The sequence below is a fragment of the Protomyctophum bolini genome (assembly GCF_963924005.1).
Source record: "Protomyctophum bolini genome assembly, chromosome: 22".
NCBI classification, from domain to species: Eukaryota; Metazoa; Chordata; class Actinopteri; order Myctophiformes; family Myctophidae; genus Protomyctophum; species Protomyctophum bolini.
This window is the reverse complement of record NC_137883.1, coordinates 7808273-7822453: the sequence shown is the minus strand read 5'-3', so window position 1 is coordinate 7822453 and position 14181 is coordinate 7808273. Positions and strand designations below refer to the sequence as shown.

Sequence of the window (14181 nt, the reverse complement as noted above, 5' to 3'; positions counted from 1 at the left end):
TAAGAAAGGGGTCCGAAAGGGGTATAAACACCACTGGCCTAAGTAATCCAATAATGTCAAACGATGCAATTGTATCGACAAATGCAATTATTATTATTTTTTTATATTTTTTATCCCACGATTTTGTAACCCATTTTTCACCCCTGTGTCAATTATCTAATGTGATCCTGGGCTCTACACACCAACCAACCTGGGGAGAGCAACGGACTTGAACTCATGCTTCCTTCATGCATGAGTGTCCAGGTTGCTCCTTTACACCTGACAGGGGGGAGTTTCCCTGGTTGACAAATGCAATTATGCTGATGGGTCAGATTCAATTACAGATTTTATTACTTAGGAAATGTCTAGTAAGACCAAGCAACCACCTGGCAGGGAGCTTTGAAAGCACAGACCAGTGGGAAAGGATTGGCACATGACCCCAAGACACCGAAAACAAGCAGACGCCCTCTCCCTGGCTTTGTAAAGAACATTCAGAGTAAGACGCTGACATTCTTGTTTCTTGACATAGGTCAATTAAAAAGAGTTTTTGCAGTTTTCTGCAATTGTCTAATAACGCCACACGATGGCGCCAACACAAACAAATGTGCAGTCAGTAGGAACAGTCTCTCTGCACAAATGATGAAAGCGGCAGAATTTGCTGCCAAAAAACAACACTGGTTTTGTGCAACAGCTGCCATCACGGGCGGTGGTGGGATACGGGGATATAGGTGCATATTTTTACCCAGAATACGTCGTAGATGAGGAGACCCGACAGCAACAGGCAGGACACCTTCAGACTTGGAAGGCGCACAAAGGCTATCATGGCTACACACAGGCCCATCGCTAGAGCTGAGGAGGAAAGCAGAAAAAAACGCATATAATTAAAATAATTAAAATAAAATAAAATCGAATCCAGGCAACGTAGGGAAGCACATGATCGTGGTTTATTTTAGTGAGACGACTTTAAAAAATCATCTCTCAAAAACACTCATTGACCGTAATGGTAAATGAGTTGTTTCCCGTCTACTGCTACAAAAACAGATTTTGTACACTCAAGAATCTTTGTTACAATATCTTATAGATTTTATATTGATGAGTTAAAACATAAAACGGTTCCATGCTGAATAGTTCTGGTTGTGACCCGACTCAAGCTGGAACGCAACCTTTGACTATCCAGATAAAAGTGTTTATAGCAAGAAGTGATTATTTTAGTATGTGAAGATGCCTGGACAACAAATCTGCCTATAGGTGTCGGACCTCAAGCCTCATGACGGAGTGACCTACCGTCCATGAGGAGCCAGTGGCCAGTCAGTACCCAGATCAGCACCAACAATACCGATAGGGAGAAGGAGAGGAGCTCCGCCAGAGTGAAGCGACCACAACAGCCAAAGGAGATCCTGCAGGGAGGACTGTGTTAGACAATCATACGTCCAAGGAGAATGGGAGAAAAGTGTTCGTTTTAGGGATTTACATTTTAGGCATTCATCAGACGCTCTTAATACAGAGCGATTTACAATAAGCAGGAACAATACAAGGTAATGCATCAAATACATAGAAATAGTCATCCAAGAATCATAAGCAAGCTAAGAACCTAATATCTGTCTAACAGTAGATTATCTGTGCAATGAAGCGATGAGTTATACATTATGTAAGGGATAATATCTGGCTAGGTGGTCAGTCGGGAGATAATTCACCGACAGGGAGTTTAACTTGAATTATAACACGACAATGACCACCTAGCCAGATATTATCCCGCTTATTACATGGCTACCTAACATAAATTAATACATTGACTCAAAACACAACAAAAAAAGTATTCCATAAATTTGCGCTGGCTGCATCGGAAAACAAGGAAGTGAGTCGATCAAATATAATCCATTTTCGGGTCCTGCTTCGTCTATTTCTCGCTCAAATGTTTTCAAAAACATTCTTGAGAGCAATGTTTAGCTGTAAATGGCATTGTGCGTCACTAGTGTGTGTGTGTGTGTGTGTGTGTGTGTGTGTGTGTGTGTGTGTGTGTGTGTGTGTGTGTGTGTTTACATGGCTGTCATGTTGGAAACAGCAGTAAATCAAGCAGGGCTCAGCCACGCAGCTGGTGCTCAGATAGTTTGATTAGGCAGGTCTGTTATACAGCGAAAAAATCTTTAAAAAAGTTTGTTTAATTGAACTCCAAAGAGTGTACTATGGAACCACGGGTACATTTGGGAACGAGGCTAAGGAGCAATTTGAGGGATTTAAACTGAGCATTTGTACTTTGAAATGGTCTCTATAAAATGTGGACTGCAACATACAGCTATGCATATACTGTATATAAAAAAATAATTAAGAAAAAAAACATACAGCCATGCATATATATATATATATATATATATATATATATATATATATAAAACTTCTGAGGTGATGAATGTGCAACTTCTTTGAGGGGAGGCTCGTTTGCATATATGCTGTGGAATCATTATTGGGATTTGGCTATTTTAGTTGGAAATGTGATGAGCAACTTAGGCATTCACAAATCGATAGAGGGAGGAAGAGGAAGCGGTGTGAGGAAGAGATATCGTTGGGGGGGGGGCAAAACAAAGGAAGAAAGACCATGCTTACTTGTTGGCTGGTGAGCAGGGCCTGGTCAGATACTGGCACATTGGCAACAAGAGGAATGCAAATGCAATCGTGGCAAGAACTGGAAGCAACAAACAGGAAAGAACAGTGAGGAGCCCGATCTACTGACTGTAGTACTGACCGTTCGCTTCAGTTTTTATTGTTTTAACCTAAGAAGACAGTGCATTTTATCAAGCAGTTAATACCGGCTTATGTTCCAAGGGATATAAAATTGCTTCGCAAAACAATTGTACAGTTTTTGAATAGGTTATGCCTCGAATCCTTTTACACACTGGCGGCGCGACGAATAAATAAATATTATAATGCAACGGAAGCTCACAAAAATCAACCGGCGTGTCCTGAATAAGATATTACGTCACTTTACTTTGTAATATTCACGTATTGTGTGAACATACGTACGCATGACAACGGCATTGGAATGAATATATATATATTTTTTGCATGTACCTGCAGTGCAGATGGTGAAGACCACCTGTACAGAGTCAAAGAAGAAGAACATAACTAGTAGGGAGACGGACGCTCCAATGGGCAGGAACAATGCCTGTGTGGAGTCGATGGTCTGAATACCTACAAGAAAGCACAAAGCATAAGAAACCTTTAACCCATTTAGACCCGAGTTAAAAACATTCACTTTGAAAGAATATTCAAAGATTAGCGCCACATTTTTACGATTTTTTCAAAAATAGCAGACATACAAGCGCTCGGTGGCACGCTATGAGCTTGTATGTCTGCTATTTTTCAATAGCTAGATTATAACATAATGTTTAAAACAACCAAAAGGGGGTTCCCGCCCAAAATGGTAACACACAGACACACTTATCAGATTTTGTACCAGAACAACCGAGGTGTTTTTAAGTTTTGTCAAAATGGTCGTTTGAAGGTGCTGCTGCAGATCATTTGGTTCTGTCTAACAAGACATGGTGGCTCCCATCTCTTTGGAAGGGGATTTGTTTATATCCTAAGTTCTGACATACAGTACACAGTAGGAAAACTGTCACATGTAATGACACTTTTAACTGAAACAAAAGTATGTAACTAGGCATGTGTGTGTGTGTGTGTGTTATATATATATATATATATACATCACACTTTACTTCCTAATGTTGTAAGCAATGTGCCATACACCGCCTCATGAAGCAGTGACAATAGCAACATCAATACAAGTCTATGGTTGTCTTACGATTTCATACCGTCCCATTCTACGCCGATAGGGTGCTCCGTCTCCTCTATATTATACCATCACTCTGGCATGGTTGTCCAATTAGTTTTTAATGAGGATGACTGCCTGTGCATACATGACATGTATGACAATCCTTCTGCCAATAGTCCAATACACCGTATCGTCGTCAAAAACAGAAGGCCATGAAACTTCACATAATTAGATCACCGACTCGATATCTGACAATACGGTGCAATTTGGTGGTCAAGGGACGAGGCCGGCGAAGAGCCACACAATGTCATGTACAGTAGGTTGCGTTTTAGATGGGTTGCTAGGGAACATTACCACTTTGGTGCTCTATTTCCCCCCCCCCATTGGTACTTAATCCTGACGACTTTGGCAGCTACCAAAAAAGTTCCTAGGCAGGAAATGAGAGCAAATCCCAATCCAACTTCGTACACATTCATTATCTGGGAAATACATGATCAGCAACGGCTTTGTTTTTGTTTTTTCTCCGTTCCCTTTTTACAGTAATATTCATCCATCCATGTAAATGCTGTACGCCCGAACGTTGTTGTTTCTCACCATGTATGTAACACTCACTGTTGTTGTTCGAGTTGAACCCCGGTATGGGATTACCGTCCTTGTCCTTCTCCTGGTTCTCACAATCCATGTTTAATGATCTGCATTAAGGAGGAGAAGACACGGCAGAATGGTGAGGTGGTGAGGTGCTGGACAACAGCGACGTTCATTATGAACCGAACACCATATCAACTGTTGGGTTACACACACACACACACACACACACACACACACACACACACACACACACAGGCATTCCGAAGCCCACTATTCCGACGCGTCGCCCATTCCGACTCGCCACGTTGCTGACCCCGTCCCCAACCCCAACCGCACGCGGAAGTCGCGTAGTCGGAATGGCGGCATGTCGGAATGCCACTCTGTCCCCCGCTGTTGTCATGAGGTAACGATGTGAATAGGGCTGCGACTTCCAATTACTTTCTTAGCAATTATTCTATCGATGACATGCTGTATTAATCGAACAATCAGGAAGCACGTTTAATATATCCATCTATAAATGCACCACATCCGTCTGTACGTCTGTCTGTCTGTACGTGAGTACGGCTGAATTGCACATAACTCGAGAACCGTTTGCCCCACAGACTTCAAATTCGACACACACGTTCCACACCCCCACAGGGAGTGCAGTGCCCGGTGTCGAGCCGAGGCCGACCCACGGTTGTCCAGAAGCGCCACAAAAGGCCTCTGCCCGGCCTCTTGACAGGGCCCCTGCCCAGGGTCCATATGGAGCTGGCCTGTTCTGACATCACAGCACTCCATATTTGGGCATGCCTGACATCACAACACTCCATATCGCAAATGGGCCTGAATTCTAATCTTTGCGAACTAAAAATATATTTGGGAGCACCAGTGCCACTACAAATAATTACTGTGGTGCGTCTGGCTACAACGATCGATTGTAGAAAACAGGCGCACTCTGACATCCAACTCCACTGCACTGCTCCTGTCTTCTAGCTGCACTAACACTTGATGCTAACAAACCAACGTGTAAAGTGTGTACTCTTTGACACAACGATACAGGACAACGTTGAGCGCTGCATCGCTCACATTCCAGAGCGCCTCAGCTCGCGACATCACCATGTGTCAGAAAGTACGTTATTTCAAGCGTTCAGATTCAGAAAATACCGGAGTCTCTAGCCAGCTAGTGCTACGGTAAAGACAAGGAGGCGGACCGACGCCGTGCGTGTGCGCGCGCATGCAAGAGAGAGAGGGGGAATGAGAGAGAGAGAGAGAGAGAGAGAGAGAGAGAGAGAGGGAGAGAATAGCAGACTGGTGTTTCTACATAGCAGCAGTATTGATACTTAAAACATTAGAGTAATTTTTCCACCACTGATTAGAAGTGAATAGGCATAGCTATGAATGCCATGTTTTACATCAAAATTATTTTATATTAGAAATTCTAATTATATGATCTAAAAAGGCTATGAAGGTGAAAAACACAAAACAAAGAAAAAGAAAACAGGTGATGTGACTGGCCGGAATCAGTGTAGACTAGAGTGTCCTCATATGGAGATGTTTGATGCCTCTGTCTCTTTGAAGAGATGGATGGATGGATGGCTGGATGAGGGACAAAGTCTGGACACTACATTTTAAATTCTGGCATGCATTTTGTAAATCACACGGTTATATTATTGTTTTTATGAATGTAAAAAATTACATATTGATTACATATTGGTGCTCCTTAGATTTTGGTGGGTGCTCCTAATTTTTTTCTGATGCTCCTTCAGTTTGAAATTGGTAGCACTGGTAAAAAAGTACATTTTGAGCCCTGGCTCTACGCCCGGGCACCGGTCTAGTTTCAACAAATAATATAACGAATTGATCAGTCTGATGAACTACTTAATCTCTATTTATACTTCTTTGTACCGGTGTCGTGAAGAAATACAGATAATAGTCCATATAGTCGTACAAGTACAAGCTCAACAACTTCTGAAAAAGAAAATGTATTTAGTTTAACTGTTGCACCCCTAGATGTGTATACTAATGGAGGATACATGGATGCTTTAGACATAAAGTCTAGAAGTCATTGATTTTACGTCATTCAGTGCAAATACAAGTCAAACAGCAGGTCATCGTGAGCAAGTTGCAAGTTAAGTCACAACTATTAAAGGACAAAGACGTTGGCATATCATGGTCATATTGGCCATACTGACGTTGTCTTCAGCGATGGCACTCGGCTGTGTTCACTCGGGAGTGCGCCCAGGACGGTGCAGACATGTCGGGGGTATGGAAAGTAGGGGGGAGACTAATATTTACTATTCTGTGCAACTCGAACGGCGCCGAGTCGGCCCTGGTGGCCGTCGCAACGTTCGGCACAGCGACTCGCTCGGCGGTGCCTCAAGTGGCTCAAGCCAAGGCCACCAGAGACGGCACGCCTCCGCCATGGTCACAAAAAAAGCAAGCACTCCCCCCGCGTTTCTTGATTGGCTCCATTCCAAGCTTCTGATCGCAGACATACAATATTCTTGATAATAACATTCAAAGCGGGTGTGCACTGTGCAGCATGGGTTAGGAAACATGCAGAGGCAAACCCTGCTCACTCCCAATGCTGCAACATGAGCAGCATATTATGTAATTTTCGATATTAGCTACATCATGTGACGTCAATCACTTGAGAAGCAATTATGAGCGACATGCAGCAAAAGTTAACTGCAATGAAAAGTCAACTCCATGACTCTTTTTCTTTTTTACACATCAAACCCCGACTGTGGAAGAAAAGGTTCAAGGGTGCTGGACTAGCCTTCCAGCAGTCCCGACCTGTCCCCAACAGATAATGTGTTGTGCATTTCAAAAAAGCTAAATGCGACAAAGACGTCATACTGTTGCACACCTAAAGACTTGTGTGCAGGAAGAATGGGACACAATTCCGCCTGTAATGCTCCTTCACTTGATCGTCCTCATCAAGTCCTAAATGTCCCTAAATGCATTTTCAGTGTCGTGAAAGCCAGAGAACATTGCAAAGTGGTAAATACTTTACCGTCCCAACCGCTTTGTATTCTACCCGGAAATAAGCGTTTATTTTTACAAGTCTAACCCATTCTGGGCGAGAACCCCTTTTGGTGTTTTAACCATTATGTTATGATTTAGCAATTTATTTTTTTAAATCGTGAAAATGTGACGCAAATCTTTGAATATATATTCTTTCAGAGCGAACGTTTTTAACTCAAAGGTTTGCTTCTGGCGGGGTCTCTGGAACAACATATTTTCAGATGGGGGTCGGCGGCCAAATTCATATCATTTTTGGGGTGCTTGACATGAAAAATCCATAAGAACCACTGACATAGAAACATAGGTTTTTCAGAAAACCATCAGGATTTAGTAGGCATTTGTAGAATCGTCCTCAGGTCTTGTCCCTTTCTGTGTACATTCTCTAGTTAGTCATATACTCGGTATGTTACACACCGTTACATGCCAATTATTCTCCTTTAATCGTCTCTTCTCATAATGTTTCTACAGTGTGGTATACTTGTCATCGTTCCTTTCCTTTGCTTCAAGCGCACAGAGAAGCAGAGCTGCTCCTTGTGGGCAATGGGGTTTGTGTGTGTCACTTTCAGAGCAAAGGTTTTCCACTAGGAAACTAGTGGTGCCACACTGCAAAAACAAATGGGACTTTCAGTCGTACACTTCTAAATAAAACCCTCATTGACGCAATTCTTGCTCATTTCGTCGTGGCCTTGTGGATGCTGATCTACAAGCCCACGATTTCATTACTAAAGCCTTATTTTATACTTTCAAGAATTGTCAAAACATTTTCAAAAATATTTCACAATTCTTGAAAGTATAAAATAACGCTCGAGTAATTCAATCCAGGAAAAGACAACACTTGTCATATCACAATACAATATGCAAAGATCCCAGACGATATCTAGTCTCATATCACAATATTGACATATTGCCCTGCCCTAGTTGCAGGCCTGAATGGCAGAAATGAAATTAAGTTGAACATACAAGTATCACATATTGTGTTGTGTTCATACTGTCTGCAATACATAATATAACTTGTGTGGTGTTCATACTGTCTGCAATAAAATACAAGTCCGAAAATATAGAAATCACTGCTATTTTAGTATGTTTTTCTTCCGATTTGGTGTTTGTATAACGAGCTCACACACATTCATTTCGGACCGTAATGCGGTCACAATTTCAAGTCATGTAGTCAATAGCTATTCCATCCAAATATAGAGGGACAGAGGATCTGAGATTATTAATTCAATAAATGTGAAAAGTCTCGCACAAAAAAGTAACAATAATGTGATTTGTCAGCACGTGTATGAGAAATATGGTGCTGAATCTGCTGATGGGTGTCAGTTTGCGCGATTAGCTGGAGACACAGTACACACATGCTGAAAATAGCAGATCTACAAGCTCACAACGCATCACAAAGCATTGTGAGCTTGTAGATCGGCTATTTTCAGCATGCAACAAAGTGTAAAATGTGGATCTCTTGTCCACTAGTCCCTGCCTAACATTTTAGTCTAGTTTTTATTTGTTGACGAAATTGTCAGGATATTTAGTCTTTGTCATCATAGCTTGGTTTTCATTTAGTTTTAGTCAGTGAAAAAAGGTAGTCGAACATTTTTCGTTTTAGTCGACAAACTGCGTGCAATAGATCCCAACGCTGATCAGAAGGAGGTTACATTACGGTCAAACTACCTAGAAACGCCTGCATGACTCTCCGTAGTCACTGTAAATGTAAATGGAGCAGGTCCAGGTTGTGTCTCCTGATGACATCATGGATTGAATTTAAATCACAGGAATAACACTTGTGACCTCTGTTTCAGGGTGGATCCACTGGAATACTCTAAGCACAGTGAATTCTTCCAAATCCAATTTCTCTGCCAATTTCCACAATAAAAAAAAATGCACAGGAAAATGTTACTGTGAAAGGCACGGTTTGAAGAAAAATCATTGTTATGGTAACCGTGTAGAGTGGGTCTTCGCAAAGTGGCACCCCTAGGTTGCCGTGATGCAAGTATTCTCGGGCACTGGGTGCACGAGAAAGCTTTGATAATAGTTTTTGAATGTATCAAAATGTCACTTCAAGTAAAAACATAAACCCTTTATACTTAAGAGTAAAACGGACCCAAGTTAACTGCACTTGGTTTAATGTAGGCACCAAGTCTCTTCACCAAAAATAGCAGATCTACGAGCTCACAACATGCCACATTGTGACATGTTGTGATCTTGTAGATCTGCTATTTTTGGTGAATGGTCACCCCAGAATATGAATGCTTGGGTTTAAGTTGTTAAACACCAAGTATAAAAGCTATTTTTAGTCCGTCCTAAACTAGTTGGGTCTGAGGACCCCCAGGTGTCCAAAACACATACAGTGTTGTATGGCTATTCTAAAATAATATCCACAAGCTCACATTGCGTGCCTTCACGGCATATTGTGAGCTTGGAGATCTGCTCTTTTCAAATGTTTTTTGAAAAATCTTCTCTTATGGGGATGACCCATGGCCACTGGCCAGATACGTGATCGATTTGGAGGTCCGACCTCGACATGAAAATGTTTGAGAACCACTGCTGAGGAGCAGCGGTGCGGGATACTAGTGATTATTTATCCAAGGTCTGAGGCTCCTGGACCCTAGCCAGGCAGACTGGTCAGTGGTCACTCCTATTGACGTGACATGGAAAATCAAAGATACATACAACACACATTTATTTCATTGCTGTCGGGAGGAAACCTCACAACTCCAAAATGTTCATTTTTCAGGAAATGAAAAATATAGATTTTTCAGGAAATTAGGAAAACCATATATTTTTTAAACAAAGCAATACAGTCTCATCAAAGTTGGTGTTGTACCTTTATATATTGTCTATTACTTCCATGAGACGGGGGAGAGGTGGTGGAGTTAGTTGCTTTAGCAGACATTTTGAGGGTCCAATGGAGTTAAGAGGTTTTGTCCAAAGCACTTTTTAACAACACACAGACGTAAAGGGTGTTCAATAGCACCGATTTATGCCAAAAAAAAATCAAAAACCTCAAAAATTGAGTTATGACTGAGGTTTCCTCCCGACAGCAACGAATCATGGATCTTGCTTTGGTTCTCGACCTCCCTAACCACCAGAGATTAATCTAATATCTCCAACCATTCCCTATTAATCCCTGGACCAGTTCAATGTACAGTAGGTCGAGTCTACCCTATCGCACAAAATACAGCATGAATTACCCCTTGAACAGGAACAGCATTTGTCAACATTAGCGCAAATTGTCAACATTGTCAAATTAATGGGGACAAATCATTTTGTAGGTCGGCCACACCCATTGTCCCTCCGGGTCTTAATCTAGACAACCTTAATCGGAATTTATGTTTGCATATTGTAGGCCAAACAGTCGAAACAGGTGTGGTGCTGTGCCGTCAACAGAACTGTGTTGCAATGTCAACTTTAAGAACTGTCCACTGTGGGAGCTGAGCTGACTGACACATCTGCAAGAGAATCCACAAGATATGTAGTTCTTATTTCCTGTTTAGCACTTGTGGAACCCCAATATTGGCACATGTTTATTTCTTCTCCCCAAGACCGTTTTACCAGTCTGACCAAGTAATATTTAAGTTGCATTTTGAGAAAGGTGATGTTTTTGTGGTAATCTCAAAGTTGACAATATATTGTACTGTAGATATCTGCAGATGAAACTAATTAACGTAATTAACATGATTCAGACGTTTGTGGACTCATCGGAATAGTGGACATTGGGAGAGGTCTTAGTAATAAGGTTAATTATTCATGAGATTGAAAAAGTATGAACAACAAAATGCAGACCGTGGCTCAGTCACCCACCGTTTCATCTTCTGTACATAAAGAATTTTGACCTCACCAGGGCGAAAGCCGTGCGCACGCGGGTGTTTTCAGCCCTCAACTGCTTCTGACAGACATACTAGGGGTTGGAACATGCATCCAGGAAGCCCAACCCAGTAGTCACTTTGAGTGGCACCGCACAAAGCCACGGGTGAAATATGTACTGTATGTCGGACATTACCATTACTAACCCTAAACTAACCATAACCGCAAGCACGACGCAGCGCATGTGGGTGAAGTTGAACATGTACTGTATGTCGGACATTACTATTACTAACCCTACCCCAAACCCCAACCGCAAGCACGACGCAGCGCATGTCGGACCAAAGCAAACTTCACTTTATCCGCAAAAAAAAAAAAGGAGTTGTTTGCGGTGCACACAAAAATGATGGCGGGAGCAGGATTTGAACCCAGGAGGTATGGATTGAAAGTCTATTGCCCAACGAGCCATGCTACGAGCTGGCTGCTGGAATGCTTTTCCAGAGTCTACTACATTATAACACGCCCAACTCATGTAAATGAAAAACCCCTCCCAGTAAGGAAAAACCCCACCCAGTAGGGGAGGGGTCCATCCCCTTCCATATTTCTCAGAGATATAGCTTGCAAGCAGGTGCCCCAATTTGGGGCATATTTCTTTCGTCCAAAAAAAATCTATAATCATTTATCGGCTATTTTCACCACTTTTGCGTGATACTGTTATATGACGGTATATGAAGTATAAAATAGGGCATTCATTCATGAAAACAACAAAAAAATTAAATATGGATACAAGGTTTCTACACGATAATGATATGAATCAGTACAAGCACAGAACATTAACTAGCTAATCACATTTCCGTACTCATTTTCAACATTAGAAAATGTTATTTGAGCTGCTCTAGCAATTGGACTCTTAAATTCAACGTTCAAAGCCCATAGATAATAGGCTTTGTTACCGAATTTATGCTTGGGTAGCAATAGGGACCTCAATTGTTTTTACTGGATTTGATCCCTGATCAATGATCATTTCACTACTTATTCAACAACATTAAGGGTTAGGGGTGCTCACCGTTAACCACCCCCATTAAGCATATCCACACCAGTCTGGCAGGGCAAAGCTTGTTACCATAGTTACCTTTCAAACGCTGCAGAAAAGCAGAGCAATGCGGATGGACTGGGCTTGAGATTGGGAAATTGAGCATTATGCTAAGTAACGGAACAAAAACAGAAAACTACCGCTCGGGATTTTGAAGGACAAATATGGTCAAGTTACTGACCGTCATATTGAGTCAGAACTCAGAAGCGGTCCAGCCGCAAGTCAAGTCATGGGTCAGCATTGTTGCAACTCAAGTCTGTTACGAGCTCATTCAATTTAAAACATTTTGACCTGAGATCAGATTCTAAAAATTACTTCTACATCCTGACAGTTTTCTGAAAAAGCTGTGTTTCTATGTCAGTCGTTCTTCGACTTTTCAAAAATAGCTTGTAGCGCGCCACTCGGTGGCACGCTATGAGCTTGTAGATCTGCTATTTTTCAATAGCTAAAGCATAATGCTAACACCAAAAGGGGTTCACGCTCAAAATGGGTTAAAACATCTTACATTATGAAACCTGGCTCGCTGATAACAAATTATCTTTATACCAGGGAAAAACTGAATCCATTCCCTTTGGATCAAAATAGTAATCTCAGCAAGGCAGACGGCTTCTCAGTTAAAGTGGGTGACAATATTATCACACGTACAGATTACCATAGAAATTACCTACCTAAGTTCCATCCAGGAGGCAAATCTTTCCTGTGATAAAATGACCACCAATGTAATTTAAAAAGAAAGGCAACCAAAGAACAAGATTCCTGTACAAGATCTCCTCCCTGGTCAACAAAAACACCTTGAAGACCCCAAAAGGAGCCCTCGTACAAGGCTTCTTGGACTGTGCATGCAGCCATGCACCTCTTGTTACCACAGCACCTCAAAAGGCCCTTAAAACAAGGCTCCAGACTTCCCAAAACAAACTGGTAAGGCTACTACTTGGCCTCACTCCCAGAACCCACCTCACCCCTGCCCATTTTGACGGGCTGGAATGGCTAAGGGTTGACGACAGAGTACAGCATCTTGCAATGGGTCTGGTCCAGAAGATTCGCTACACCACAAAGATACCCATGTATGTACCTGTCCTTAATGTCAATAAAGTCCACACTCACAACACCAGAGGGAGTTCAACAAACCACACGCTCCTATGCCACTAAAATGTGGAAACCCCTACAAACAGCCTTTAAGATATGTGAATCCCCTGACTCCTTCAAAACTGCTCTCAAAGAGCACCTACGGACGGCTGCAATTAGAAACTGGCCCCCGTAATAAAACTAGAGGCCCCCCCCCACACACACCCCCCTTTTGCCCCATACTGTACATGTTTTTCCCTTTTTTATAATATGATGATTTCCTGTTTTTTCATAGAAGTGTATATTTTCTACGTCTTTAATTGTTATGATGAATTGAAAATGGTGGACCCTGATGTAAACGAGTCTTGTGCTTTTCGTGGTTTTGTCCACAAAGTAGCAGTTTTTGCATTGACTTATGCTTTCGTTTGAAATGTACCCATTCTAAGTGTGAGACAGAGACGTTTTTTCTTTTCGTTCCAAAAAGGTTTAGTCAGTTAAATTAAGTCCACTCACATCTACAAATTACATCCTGCACATCATTGTACGTTGATTCAAACTCTTAACTCATGACTGGGGAGGGATTCCGGGAGATAGGTGGGTTATTGCTCAGAGTTTAACCCATTTAGACCCAAGTTCGATTCTACAAATATCTTCTAAAACATGACAGTTTTTCTGAAAGACCTATGTCAGTGGTTCTCAAACTAGGACCCCTAGAATTATATGTATTTGGCCGCCGACCCGCATCTGAAAATATGTTGTTCCAGGGACACCCCAGAAGCAAAGATTAGAGTTAAAAAATAAAAACGTTCGCTCTGAAAGAATATATATATATATATATATATTCAAAGATTTGCGCCACATTTTCATGATTTTTCAAAAATAG

At 41.7% G+C, this 14181-nt stretch overlaps 1 protein-coding gene and 1 long non-coding RNA gene across 5 annotated transcripts in view; both read right to left on the bottom strand.

Moving 5' to 3' along the window:
• The window catches only part of LOC308310198, a 200911-nt gene that overhangs the window by 132905 nt on the left and 53825 nt on the right, over window positions 1-14181 (bottom strand). The window lies entirely within an intron of this gene.
• sppl3 (signal peptide peptidase 3) overlaps window positions 1-14181 on the bottom strand; it is a 40289-nt gene that overhangs the window by 9078 nt on the left and 17030 nt on the right. The window contains exons 3-7 of one of the 4 annotated variants that reach the window (XM_080756423.1): window positions 4343-4440; window positions 3046-3165; window positions 2581-2659; window positions 1264-1388; window positions 722-828 (exon numbers count right to left, since the gene is read on the bottom strand). In XM_080756423.1, the coding sequence (XP_080612549.1) occupies window positions 722-828; window positions 1264-1388; window positions 2581-2659; window positions 3046-3165; window positions 4343-4440 (529 nt within the window). The remainder of the gene's footprint in view (window positions 1-721; window positions 829-1263; window positions 1389-2580; window positions 2660-3045; window positions 3166-4342; window positions 4441-14181) is intronic. The other 3 variants (XM_080756424.1, XM_080756425.1, XM_080756426.1) reach the window with 3 other exon arrangements.